A 12,354-nucleotide genomic window follows, 5' to 3' on the forward strand; every position below is an offset into this window, starting at 1 on the left:
TCCGTGCTCAGAACTCGCAGCTGACCCCCGAGGCGTCTCGTTTCAAACGCTGCTTCTGTCTGCTTTGCCCCAGGCGCTCTGCTGGAAAAGAAGGTGGACGTGGACAAGCGTGGACTGGGAGTGACCGACTACAATGGGATGGTCACCAAGCCCCTTGGCTGCCGCCCACCGATCTCCAAAGAGTCTTCCGCGGACCGCCCCACCTTCCTGGACAAGGTATGAGTTTAGGTGGCTTTTTGTTTGTTTTTAACAAGAGGTGTTTTTCGTTTTCACTGTGTTGGATTAAAAAGTTATTGGGCTATAATATTTAAGTGACTTTTACCCATTTTTTTAATATATATGAATGTTTAACTCAAAAGAGGTTGTGTTATATTTCATATGATGGGACTAGGAATAAAAATACTGAAATTGAAAACTGATTTTCATGTTAGCGGGTGAGCTTGGCTGCTTCAATTTGTCCAATAGACGAGGGTCCATCAAATTTCTGTTTTACGGTCTTACTTTATATGCACAGTTCTTCCCACTGGAAATGATGTATTACATGTCTAATCTCAGGAAAAAGGGTCTAGAAGTGGTTAGGCATGGGCACCCATGTCTCATGGCCCTTGCTTAGATGTTCTACTTCAGAGAACACGCAGGGGTCTGTGGGAAAATCCCCTTAGATGTTTCAACAAGTGTAGTCGCCAGTTCATTCCCCTTAGTATCGTCATGCTCCCTCTCCAGATTGGTGTGACCTCAGAGGGGGGACACAGCATCCCGTTAAACTCAATCAGAATGTTCATCCTTGAAAAAAAAATGGAAGCAAGAAAGGACAAGTTTAAAGCAAACAAACAGACTAAAAGCAAGCTCATAGGAGAAGAGCTGAGAGTTCGTCTGTTCTCAGATTAGCAGTGTCCTCTGCCAGCACTCCACACAGTGGAGTCCTCGCCTTGCCCGGCACCACTGTGCCCAGAGAAATCGGAATTTCAGACAACAATGAATCATTTTTGGAGCATGTTTATTCTCAGATATTATTAGTAGTTTATCTGAAATTCCAGTTTAACTCCACACCCTGTATTTTTATTTGCTAACTGTGGGACCCTGACTTATTTCCGTATCTTTAAAATGTGAAATAATATTGCAGGTTTGGGGACTTCCCTAGTGGTCCAGTGGTTAAAACTCTGCACTTCCACTGCAGGGGGCACAAGTTTGCTCCCTGGTCAGGGAACTAAGATCCTGTACGTCACATGGCATGGCAATCAATCAGTCTATCAATAAATACTGCAGGTTTGTTGTGAAGTTAGATGAGATAAATTTACAAAGGACCTGGCACCCAATAAATGTAAAAAAATAATAATAACAAGATTTTTGTCTGTTTTATAATTTACCTTATTATTAGGTTAAACCACATGAAATCGCTGTTTGTAGGTCAAAAACATTTGAATGTCAGCAGATTTCAACCTAATGTATACCTAGAACCTTGCTAATAACTTCTCAAAAGGAGCCTGTTTATTTGAAAATGGTTGTAAAGTGTTTTCCAAGTAAGACTTTTTACAGTGTTTGTCTCTCTTCTGATTCCTACCCGTAGGCAGGGTCAGTAGTGATGAGAATATTATAAGCTGATATGTGTTTGTAAAATAATTGTTAAAATGAAAACAGCATCTTAATCCTGTTTCTCTTTTTTCTTTTTCCCCTCTTCCTTTTGACCATTTCTCCATTTTCCCGTCCACACATTTTTGATCTTTTAATTCTTTGTTCATCCGCATCCCTTTCTGTGTCCCGGGAAACTTGTGCTTTGTGTGCGGACGGGCACCGCACACAGCTCACGCTTTCTTTCCCCAATCAGGATGGCGGCCTCGTGGAAGAGCCCACGACTTCACCATTTTTGCCTTCACCAAGCCTGAAGCTCCCCCTTTCCAACAGTGCACTCCCTAATCAGGCCCTGGGCGGGATTGCCTCAGGGCTGGGCATGCAAAACTTGAATTCTTCTAGACAGGTAAGGCTGTTGGTAGATGGCCACCATGGTCTCTCTCACTTGCCTTTCAGAAAATGTGTTTGACACGCAAACCACCTTATTTTTAATTAATGCCTGCATTTGAAAATATAACTGAATATGTAAAGGAAGCTGAAATATTATAAGGATTTCCTTCCAAGTGATGTACTGCTTGGATTCAATTCAACTGAATTGAATCCAGTTCTTGAAATTTAACCATGTTATAGGAAATGCTTCAAAATTATATTTATTCTTACATGTAACTAAAACACCCTTGGTACTAAAGTACTGCTAGTACTTTAAATGACATGGACCGCAGAGCCGTCTTCACCTGCCCGATGCGTTCACAGGTCCAGGCAGTGCCGTCCTGTCTCTCCTGACAGTCGAAACCTTAAATGCATTGATCTGCAGGAAAACACCATACTCTCCCCTTTTTCCCAGAACAGAGGTGACATCTCTTGCAGGTTCTCAGTGGTTTTCAGAGAGTGATGTTGGCACTGTTCCCTGCCTTTGACACTCTTGGGGGAGGTGAAAGTCACCCTCAGACGTCCCTGAACGGAGGGACCTGGGGTTTTGATCGACGGCCGCTTCGTGTCACTTCTCTCCCCTGGAATGAAATGATACGGAAGCGCGTCACGCTCTTCCCGTCCACAGAACTGCTCTTCTTGATTTTCTCCTGGGGGAGGCTCCCATCACACAGCTCTGAGCCTTCTCTTCCAGCGATGCTGTGAGATTTGGGGTGGCCGGCGGCAGTTCTCAGTGGCGCCCCATCCACGTGACCCTGGCCATCTCTTGTTGCCCACCGGGCTGCGGTGCCAGTTTCAGCTCTTCTGCGGTCGGGAAGTCAGCAGCCTGGCCGGCGGGCCCCGGGGATCAGATGCCCAGTCAGGAGAGTAGAAAGAAGCACTCAAATATATAGTTATTATATTTAACACAAAGTTAACTGCCTGGACTTGTTCACGTATTCAATTTCAGGTTTGTTGAAATCATAATTATATTTCCTTTTGGAAAATGTCCTGTTCTCCCAGGTTAGTGGTCCCCACACATGATGCCCTTTACCCCAGCACAGACGGTGCCCACACAGCCGTGCCTGCTGCTCCTGTGCCTGGCTCTGTGTAATTATAGCTTCCTGGAAGACGACGGCCTTGTTGGGGGGCACCTAAAACTGGCTCTGTGGGCGGCTTCTGTGATTTAAAGACATAGGCAGGCTCTGCGGGCAGATCTCCTGTCATCTGTACCCAGTTTAGACAGCACTTCTTAAACATCCCCTTTGGTACACGTTGAGAGCGGCAGGAAGCAGGTGCAGCCTTGCCCCCCGCTGGCTCCCGGGCGACTGTGTAACGCGCCCTCCGCCTCCCTGCAGACACCGAGTGGCAACCTGGGCATGTTTGGCAGCAGCGGAGCAGCCCCAGCGAGGACCATGCAGCAGCCGCCACAGCCGCCCGTGCAGCCCCTGAGCTCCTCCCAGCCCAGTCTCCGTGCTCAAGTGCCTCAGTTTCTATCCCCTCAGGTCAGACCCGCGTCTGCGCTACACTGAGAGCCAGTCAGCCCGCAGTGTTAACCTGTCCATCCCACCCTCCTGCCCTGGGAGGCATTTCCGGAGCTGCTCCCCCAGGGCCCCCGCCCCACAGGCCAGGGCTGGGCCTCCTCCCGGCAGAGTGCTGTTGCCGGGTGACACATGCCAGGGATGGGACTTCTGTCCTGGTCTTGAGAAGATTACTCGGATGAACCCATTGAATTCTTCTAGATTGGTGAGAGAGGAAAGTGGCAAGTGAAATTGCTTGGGACATAAAAGAAAATTCTTAGAAGCAGTGAAGGACTGAGTAATGCTTTAGTGACAAACTAAATGTGACAATATATAATAGTGTCCATATCACAGACTTTTGAGTTAAGTTTATTCTTTAGTATTAGATCGTTTTAAAACAAAAGAGCAAATAGAATCAAGGAAAAGGATATTGTTTTGCATAGCTCTAAAGCATAATGTCAGCTTTTTCTCATATCAATATTGTTTACCTTTAGAACATTTCCGTAATTTTTGACTTTGGACTGAGTTTTTAATTACAGTGTTACAGTCCTTACCGCTTAAAAGAATATTCAGTAATAGATTAAAATGGTAAATCATAGAATTCGCTGGAAGTAATTATTCCTCCACAGTTGTTTGACCAGAGATCTGTGCACTGAGTTGAGATGGCTGAAATCTGGGTGAAATAATAGTGAAATGCATTAAACAGGATACACTGTAAGCTGCTACGGTAAAATGCATTAAACAGGGTACACTGTAAGCTGCTACAGCAAAGACACCCTGAAATACAGATGCTCGGACCAGACAGACAAGTAATTCGCCCCCAAGCAACAGAGCAGAAAGTAGCAGCTCTGCCTCGGCCGTTGCCCAATGACAGAGGGAAAGCGAGAGACATACCACTTCCACTCATGTCCCACTGCCCAAGCCTAGTGACATGGCCACCCCAGCTAAGGCACAGGAGCAGAGACAGGTCCTGGAGACAGAGCAGCCTTCCGCACACAGCAAGCCAGCGTGTCCCGAACGTCACTCATCTGTGTGCCTCCCACGACTGTTACATAATGTGTTTTCTTTAAGTTGACTTGCCTTCTTAATTTAGATAAATTTATTCTTAAAACTGAACATATCTGTCGTAAAGAGAAAAAGCAACATTTTTCTAATACACGTTAGACGACTGTAAAAGATACTCTTCTGTGCTCTACCTAAAACCATCTTGTGTAAATGCTGTGATAAACGTACAGCGCACACCGTGGAAAACACTGAGCTGGCCAGTGCCAAGCCCCTGAAGGGTTCAGAGCAGTGAATGCCAGTTGGGCAGGGAGGCAGGCTCACCATTGCGGTCAGGGCTGGCCGGCCACACCAGGGCACGTGCCACATGGGAGACTGGGCAGCCGGGCCCCCCGAGAGGAATGGCTGGTCCCACGAGCAGGGGGAGACCACTTCCCGAACGTGTCAACTTGAGAAGGGGTCCCTGCCTGCCCTGGAACAAGGCCCCCCGGTCAGATGGCCGCGGTGCCATCTGCTGAGCTCCTGCGGGGACTAGTCCAGGGCGCCTGTGTGAGACGCAGACACTGGCCTCCTTTGAGGAGGCTCGAACTTCCTCCCAGAGACCACGCCTTCGCTGTCTCCCACCTTAAACGATGCCCACTTAGCTTCATTTCGACAGAACGTGAAACCAGTTACCGATGGGAGTAACCCAGAGCCCTAGAAAGTTAATTCGTAACTAAAATATCTGGAGGAAGAAATCTCTTTCTTGCCATCTGCCTTTACCTCCCTCCCTCCCTTCCTTCCTTTCTTCCTTTCATATCATCCACAAAAGCATGTAAACTACTAATGTTAAAATGTCTGTAAATTTTTTAATGGCTTTTGAAGTTCACTGAGACAAATATAACTGTCATTTACTCAGTTTTGAATCTCAGAAAACTGCCCAGACAAGTAAATGTTTGAATAGAGAATCCATGTCTAATGGTGCATTTTTTGTTAACAGGTTCAAGCACAGCTTTTGCAGTTTGCAGCAAAAAACATTGGTCTCAACCCTGCACTATTAACCTCGCCAATTAATCCTCAGCATATGACGATGTTGAACCAGCTCTATCAGCTGCAGCTGGTGAGTGGGTAGATCTGCTCGGGTTCTAGGACAGAGGAAGAGCCTTCTCCCCGTGAGCTCGGGGATGTGCCAGCAACATGCATGCCGACTGAAGAAAAGCAGTCGCCGTAATGCTTTTCTTCACGTCAGGGAATGTCATTGAGACGTTCATGAAGTTTGTAAACTATTAAAGGAATTAGGAAGTTCTTCACTTAAGGGTGTGTCCACTAAGCTTTGTGGATTCTGTGGCCCTTTCGTGATCACAGTCTTCCAGATCTGACAGTTAGGGTGTCTGTTAGCTCTCAGCCAGCCTTTCTCATCTGAACCACAGAACCCAACAAATCATTTCATGATTGTTCTCTAAATTCTTCCAAGGTTGGTCTACACAGATAGCATTCTAGAAACAAAAGACAGAAGTTACTTCGTTACATACAGGAGATGAGATGCCTTAGAGATTAGGACTTGATTTTCTCAGAATCCCTCTTGAGGAAGGCTGATGTAGCCTAATAATTCTTGCAAGTGTTACAGTTTAACATATGTTGAATTTTTAATTTTCAACAGTCTTACTGCTTTTACCATGAAATGCCATGGCATTGTATCCCTAGGTGCATCCTGAATTTATATTCCCTGAAGGGCCCGGTATATTATTTCCTTCTTTAATACGTTGACACCTGATTTATTTCGAAGTCTTGCCCAACAGCTTCATCTCCTAGAAAATGACCAGGAGTCATGAAGGGAGAAAAGCCTCCAATAGACAAAACCATGCTGTCAGCCTTTCCTTACGGGGGAGCCCTGGGCTCTCAGTCCTGACCCTTCAGCGTTTGTTAGACACACGTCTGACCGTCTGGGTGTCTGGTTCCAGGTAGTGGCCAGGTGGGGTGGGGGTGACCTAGGACAAGCCGCAGTGCAGTGAAGTACCCAGGGCCCTGGGCACGGGATCCAGACCGGGACTGGACCTCACTCGGAAAAGGGAGCCAAGCTGCCTCACAGTCATGCTGTAAGGCCCCTGCGCGGTGTGCTACCGCCAGCGCCAGGAAGGGACCACCGGCCTCAGCGGGGAGCAGCTGAGAAGCATGCTATTTAGAGCTCTCACTGCAGAGGAAAACAGCTTTCCACTCCTTGATAACACAGAGGACGGCTGGATTCTGACGTGAGACAGAACTCGTTATCAGTCGTACTGATGTTCTGGAATCCTTTATTTATACATAATTTTTATTGACCTCTGTAGTGTAAAAGATACCAAGAAAATGTTGGATTATGTTTAATCTGGTCTGTTTTAAAAACAGTGTACACTGTTGTAACATTTTTTTCCAGAAAACTTGGTAAAATGATATTTCAGTACATCCTAAGGTTAAGTTTTAGAGCCTGTAAGGATTCACTTAAGTGAAGTATTTTATTCCTCTCTAATTTACAGATTAATGAGGCATTTCTAGTAGTATAATCTCTACTTCTACTTGGATTCTATTTCAATAAATCCTCTTGCCCAAAACGTCCCAAAAAAATCCATGTTGTAAAGAAAAAATTTACAGTATTCAGCCAACTTTCGAAACAAATGATCCGGCCTTCTGCCTCATGGTGGGAAGAATCTGACGATCATTCTCGCTGGCTTCGTGGACGGGGTCTGTGTGGCAGAAGTGGCCACGTCTGGACCTCAGGCTCCCTGTGGACCAAGGCCACACGTGGCTCCTGGTAGCTACAAGCCCTTTAACGTGTATTGTTCTGTGGCCGCCGATCACTGCTGTCCTGCCACATGGTCTGAGCCATTCTGGACAACTTGCATCTTTATAAGGGGAAAAAAATTTTTATTTTCCCCTCATTTCTTTTTTATTTTTAGTTTGTATGAATTGAGCAGAAGAATTTTGATCTCTTCATTAACTGAAAAATATTTGCTGACAAACCTCATTACCAGCACTAAACAGGGGTACTGACTGAGTTACTTTGTAAAGTCTGTGCACTAGAAAGGTTTTGGAAAGACATGTCTCCTTTTGAAAAAGCTTCATGCCTCACGCTATGCTTAAACCACAGGACGGTAAGGGGACCGAGAATCTGTGCCTTTTTTTTTTTACACTAATGTACAGAAGTGGAACCCTTTGTTGAGGCTTTCTTATAATCTACTGGACGCTTCTCTTTGTGTCTGTGTCCACAGGCGTACCAACGTTTACAGATCCAGCAGCAGATGCTACAGGCCCAGCGGAACGTTTCCGGACCCATGAGACAACAGGAGCAGCAAGTAGGCGCCCCCCGGGTGGCTCAGCGGGTCGCTAGCTGTCACCTCCCCTGGCCTGTTACTTGTCACTGGCTTCTCTCTCGCTCAGCCTCCCGTTTTGAAAGCCTCGGCGTCACCTGGGCTGGGGAGGAGGGCGGCCCCGGCGGCCCTCCCGACCCGCTGACCGCGCGTCCCCGCCCGCAGGTTGCGCGCACAATCACTAACCTGCAGCAGCAGATCCAGCAGCACCAGCGCCAGCTGGCCCAGGCCCTGCTCGTGAAGCCGCCCCCGCCCCCGCCGCCCCTGTCTCTGCACCCCTCTGCAGGCAAATCGGCCCTGGACAGCTTCCCCCCCCACCCCCAGGCCCCCGGCCTCCCCGACCTGCAGACCAAAGAGCAGCAGTCTTCACCCAGCACCTTCGCTCCCTACCCTCTCGGTGAGTCCGGGTCGACGCCGACCGCGTGCGCCTGGCGGGGCTGAAATAGCCGGGCAGAAATGCAGTTCCAGGCAAAACCGGAGCGAGGCTGTCTCAGGTCTCCTTCGTAAGGGAGGGACCCTAGCTGTCTTCGCAGAGCAAGAATTTTGCTGCGCCCATAAGTGCTTTCAGTATAAAATCTTTGAAAGTAGTACCAGAATGATCTCCTCTCCACTGTTGAATCGGCGCTTTGTTCCGTCCCTGGCTCTCTCCAGCCTGAACTGCTGGGAACAGGAAGGGTGTGCAGATTTCCGTGAACCAGGCACTTCTTAAAAAGCCATGGTTGCCCGCACAAGTCCTGTAGTGCAGAGCACGACTGTGTACTCACCCAGACCAACACGCACACCCTCACCCCCAACCGGTAGGGCGCCCGCCCAGCACTTGAAACCCGCAGGCCAGTGGCAGATGTGGTGCCGCCCTCGAGGTCACCAGGAGGGACACAGGTTACGACGTTGAAGACCGTCAGAAGGGCTGTGTCAGGAAAGTGATCGTACGGGGAATACTGTTGACCCATGAACAACACGGGCTGAAACAGCGTGGTCCACTTACCCATGGGTTTTTTCCCGTAAATAACGGTGCTGCGTGACCTGCGGTTGGTTGAGTTTGCAGGTACAGAGGACCGGCTGTAAAGTCATACCCGGATTTGTGACCCCTGCGTTGTTCGAGGGTCAGCTGTAATTTGCTCTAAGGATCCAGAAGTGGGTGAAAGCGCCTCAGGCTTGTCAGGCTGACTGTTAGAGTCTGAAGCTACAGGGCAAAGGGAATTAGTTACCTGAGAAATACATATCCAGAGGGTCAAAGGCCAGGTGAGTGACAGCGAATCTCGGCTAATGATGTCCCTTTCTGTGGAATACTACCAACACCTCTGAGAGCTATGTTCTGATCACATGAGCACTGTCTCCTTGACATGTAACCAGTGTGGTGTGTCTTTAATACAAAACTGACAAATGCTAAACTACAGTTCTTCTGTCCCTTCATGATTGTCCTACCCGTTACTTTCCTCTGTGCTGAAGAAGCAGAATAGTCTAGTAGTTAAGACCTGCCTTAGGAATCAGGCCACCACACTGCCCCCACGACTAAGCTGCCTGGCAGCTCTTTGCCTCAATTTCCCCATCTGTAAAGTGGGAATACTTACCTCATAGGGTTCTTCTAAAGATTTGGTGAACTAACAGGCAAAGTACTTTGTAATAGCAAGCACTTGGTAGAATGTTGGCTACTTATGTAAATACTTCTTTTTTAACAATAGTTGTTTTAGAAGAAAATTCAGTTCCATCTATTGTCCTGAAATGTTTAGCTGCAGCTTCCTAGTGTCCTAGTATCCATCTGTCCTCTTAACCTATATTTAGAGGATGTAGTACACAAATCTTTATCCTTAAACGCTTTTTCTTACAAGTGAAAAGATTAGTGCCTTGAATCTTCAAAATTGATGAAAAATACTTCGGATAATATTCTATAATCACATTAAAGTTTAAAAATAAATGTGTTAAAATAGATAGCTAATAAAGTTTAAGAAAGTTAGTTTGTAAAATTGCCTCTCTGGCTGGTTCTCACCCCTTTTCCTCAGCAGCTCTAAGTCCCGTCCGCCTTCCTTCCTGTGCAGCCTCTTCTCCGGATGCTGTCTTGACTCCCGAGCTTGTCGTCTTCCCAGGAAGACCAGGCGTATAAAAACGAAAACCAGCCTTCATAGGCAGTGCAACGTGGTTACTGCAGAGCTTAGGGAAGGGAGAGTGCATGGTCACCCTGCGCGGTGAAAGAAGAATCAGAGCAGGGTTTAAGCGTGGACCTCAAACGAGTAGAGTTCAGTGGAGCAGAGCCAGCCTCGCATGGAAGAAGAGGCCGTCGGTGTCGGCGAGGGCCGGCCGGGCTGGCTGCCAGTGGAGGGAGGAACAGAAAGAAACGAGACGGGGAGGGTGGGGCCCGGCCATGGGACTTGGGGTGCTCTGGAGGCCAGTCTGAAGCCCGTCCTAACGGTTGTGCCCTCACCTGACTGGGTCTGTGTGGGTGGAGGTGAAGGTAGCCCCCAGTGGTGTCGGACTCCCATGGGCGTTCGGTTAGGTCTGCACAGTGTGTGTGTGTGAGATTGCCAACATTTAAAAATTGGAAATTTTCAACCAAAAGTGGCTTCTGGCTTCTCTTGAAAATGGCTGCCTTGGGCCTGTGTTCCATTCACTGGTTGCATGGGTAGCACCTGTAGCAGGGCGGGCGCTGTCCCCACCAGGCCCGCATCACCTTCATTTGTGTTGCCTGCTTGGCCCATACGGGCATTTGAGTTTGAAGCTCTTGATTTAAAGTTAAGAACAAAAATGTTCAGTACCTTTGCTCTGTACCAGGACATGTGGTGTGGGAACCGCAGGTTAGAAATGGCCTGGAAACACTGGGTCACACCTGCACTGGTCATTCTGTCCGGCCAAGCAGCCTGCTCAGCTCATGACGGGTGTCCCATCAGCGACTCTTTACTTCAGCCTTTTTGCTATCGTCCCCCTCATCTCTCTCCACTAACCCAGCACAGTGAGGGCGCTTGTCACGTGCCCCAGTGCATGCCTGCTTTTAGCTGTAAGAAATAAACCCAGGATCAGCTCACATTCCAGCCAGGGCAGACGGCAGCACCCACACTTTGAAATAGTTCAAGTCCTTTAAGGGAGTTTGATGTTTAATTCATAAACTCCTTAAGAGCAGCCTTTTGTAAAGTGAGTTCACTAAAGGCAGATTTGGGGTCTCCCCACCAGCTTGTTCTGTCGGTGGGACCTTAGGGTACCGTTTACGTCTCTGAGAGACTGGTTTGGATCTGGTGAGTTTGCACAAGGTGCCCTGAGATCAGAAAAGACTTTCCTAATTGTTTGGACTTGTTCTGTTTTTCTGTGGGCTCTGACTGAGAAGCTTCAGGACCACGTTTGGCACCAAAGCGAGTAAAATGAAGAGAATCATTGGTCTTACTTAATCAAAGACTATTTGTTACCATCGTCCCCCTAATTTAGGAATAAGATTCCTACAGATGTGTGTTACTAAAAAGGCAAAAAGGGGTTTTTTTTCCTCCAGCATTAAAAGTTACATTTAGAATATTTGGCTGTGAATTAAGACTTAGTTTGATTCTCTAGGAGAGCTTTAGAAAGTGAACGTTTAGAGGAAGAGCAGACGTATCCTGATAGCGTTTTTGTTTTTAGCTGGACTGAACCCAAACATGAATGTCAGCAGCATGGACATGACTGGTGGTTTATCAGTGAAGGACCCGTCGCAGTCCCAGTCACGCCTCCCTCAGTGGACACATCCCAACCCCATGGATAACTTACCCGGTGCTGCTTCTCCACTCGACCAGAACCCCAGCAAGCATGGTACGTCTGAGCCAAGGTGCCTGGAGTCTGGTCACTTCTTTCCTACTCGCTGGTTATGCTCGTTTTGTTACTCGTACTGCATTTCCCTTCTAAGAGTTCAGTGCTGAAAGCTGAAAAGAAAATATTCCAAGAGAACAAACCAAACCACAACGAACAGGGACACAGGGACCTAGAGCAACCAGAGGGGAAGGGGTGGATGGAGAGCGAAATGGCGGAAGGGGGTCAGCTGCGTGGAGACGGGTATAAACTAAGCTCTTGGTGGTGAGCACCCTGTGGTGTAGACAAAAGTCGAAATGCAGTGTCATACCCGCGAAACTTAGATGTCAGAAACCAGTGTTACCTCAGTAAGTTAAACATATATATTCCACTTCATTACAGAGTGTGTCAGGTCCCAGGTAGCCAATGATCAAACCTCTCCAAGCCTCAACTTTCACACCTTAGCTACAAACCAAGAAGTAATTGAAAATGCCCCAGAGCAACGAAGAGTACAGGTCATGGCCGCACACTCATGTATCTGTATCTTCAACCAAAACTTTGTCTAAGAGAAAATTTTTTCCATAAAATGATAAAACACAATAGAAAATCTAATGCCTAGAAAAGAGAAACAGCAGATGCTAACAACCAGGAAATTCCCTGGTGGTCCGGTGGTTAGGATGTGGCGCTCTCACTGCTGGGGCCAGGGTTCAATCCCTGGCCGGGGAACTAAGATCCCGCAAGCTGCGAGGCACGGCCGGGGGGGAAAAAAAAAAGCTAGTAACCGTAGGAGG

At 47.7% G+C, this 12,354-nt stretch overlaps 1 protein-coding gene and 1 long non-coding RNA gene across 11 annotated transcripts in view; one reads left to right on the forward strand and one right to left on the reverse strand.

The window, feature by feature from the left end:
- The window catches only part of TNRC6C (trinucleotide repeat containing adaptor 6C), an 83,420-nt gene that overhangs the window by 55,187 nt on the left and 15,879 nt on the right, over window positions 1–12,354 (forward strand). For 7 of the 10 annotated variants that reach the window (XM_027080819.1, XM_027080822.1, XM_027080828.1 and 4 more), the window contains 7 exons: window positions 74–216; window positions 1,802–1,975; window positions 3,336–3,482; window positions 5,479–5,598; window positions 7,724–7,807; window positions 7,988–8,219; window positions 11,420–11,587. In XM_027080819.1, coding sequence (XP_026936620.1) covers window positions 74–216; window positions 1,802–1,975; window positions 3,336–3,482; window positions 5,479–5,598; window positions 7,724–7,807; window positions 7,988–8,219; window positions 11,420–11,587 — 1,068 coding nt within the window. The remainder of the gene's footprint in view (window positions 1–73; window positions 217–1,801; window positions 1,976–3,335; window positions 3,483–5,478; window positions 5,599–7,723; window positions 7,808–7,987; window positions 8,220–11,419; window positions 11,588–12,354) is intronic. The other 3 variants (XM_027080820.1, XM_027080823.1, XM_027080824.1) reach the window with 2 other exon arrangements.
- LOC113606496 (uncharacterized) lies at window positions 5,675–8,877 on the reverse strand. The gene is made up of 2 exons (XR_003427580.1): window positions 8,213–8,877; window positions 5,675–5,974 (listed from the first exon to the last, which is right to left on the reverse strand). It is a non-coding gene; the product is annotated as an uncharacterized LOC113606496 (long non-coding RNA).

This window comes from Aethalodelphis obliquidens, unplaced genomic scaffold (assembly GCF_003676395.1).
Source record: "Aethalodelphis obliquidens isolate GAN/ISIS:26980383/991018 unplaced genomic scaffold, ASM367639v1 scaffold44, whole genome shotgun sequence".
Classification (NCBI taxonomy): domain Eukaryota; kingdom Metazoa; phylum Chordata; class Mammalia; order Artiodactyla; family Delphinidae; genus Aethalodelphis; species Aethalodelphis obliquidens.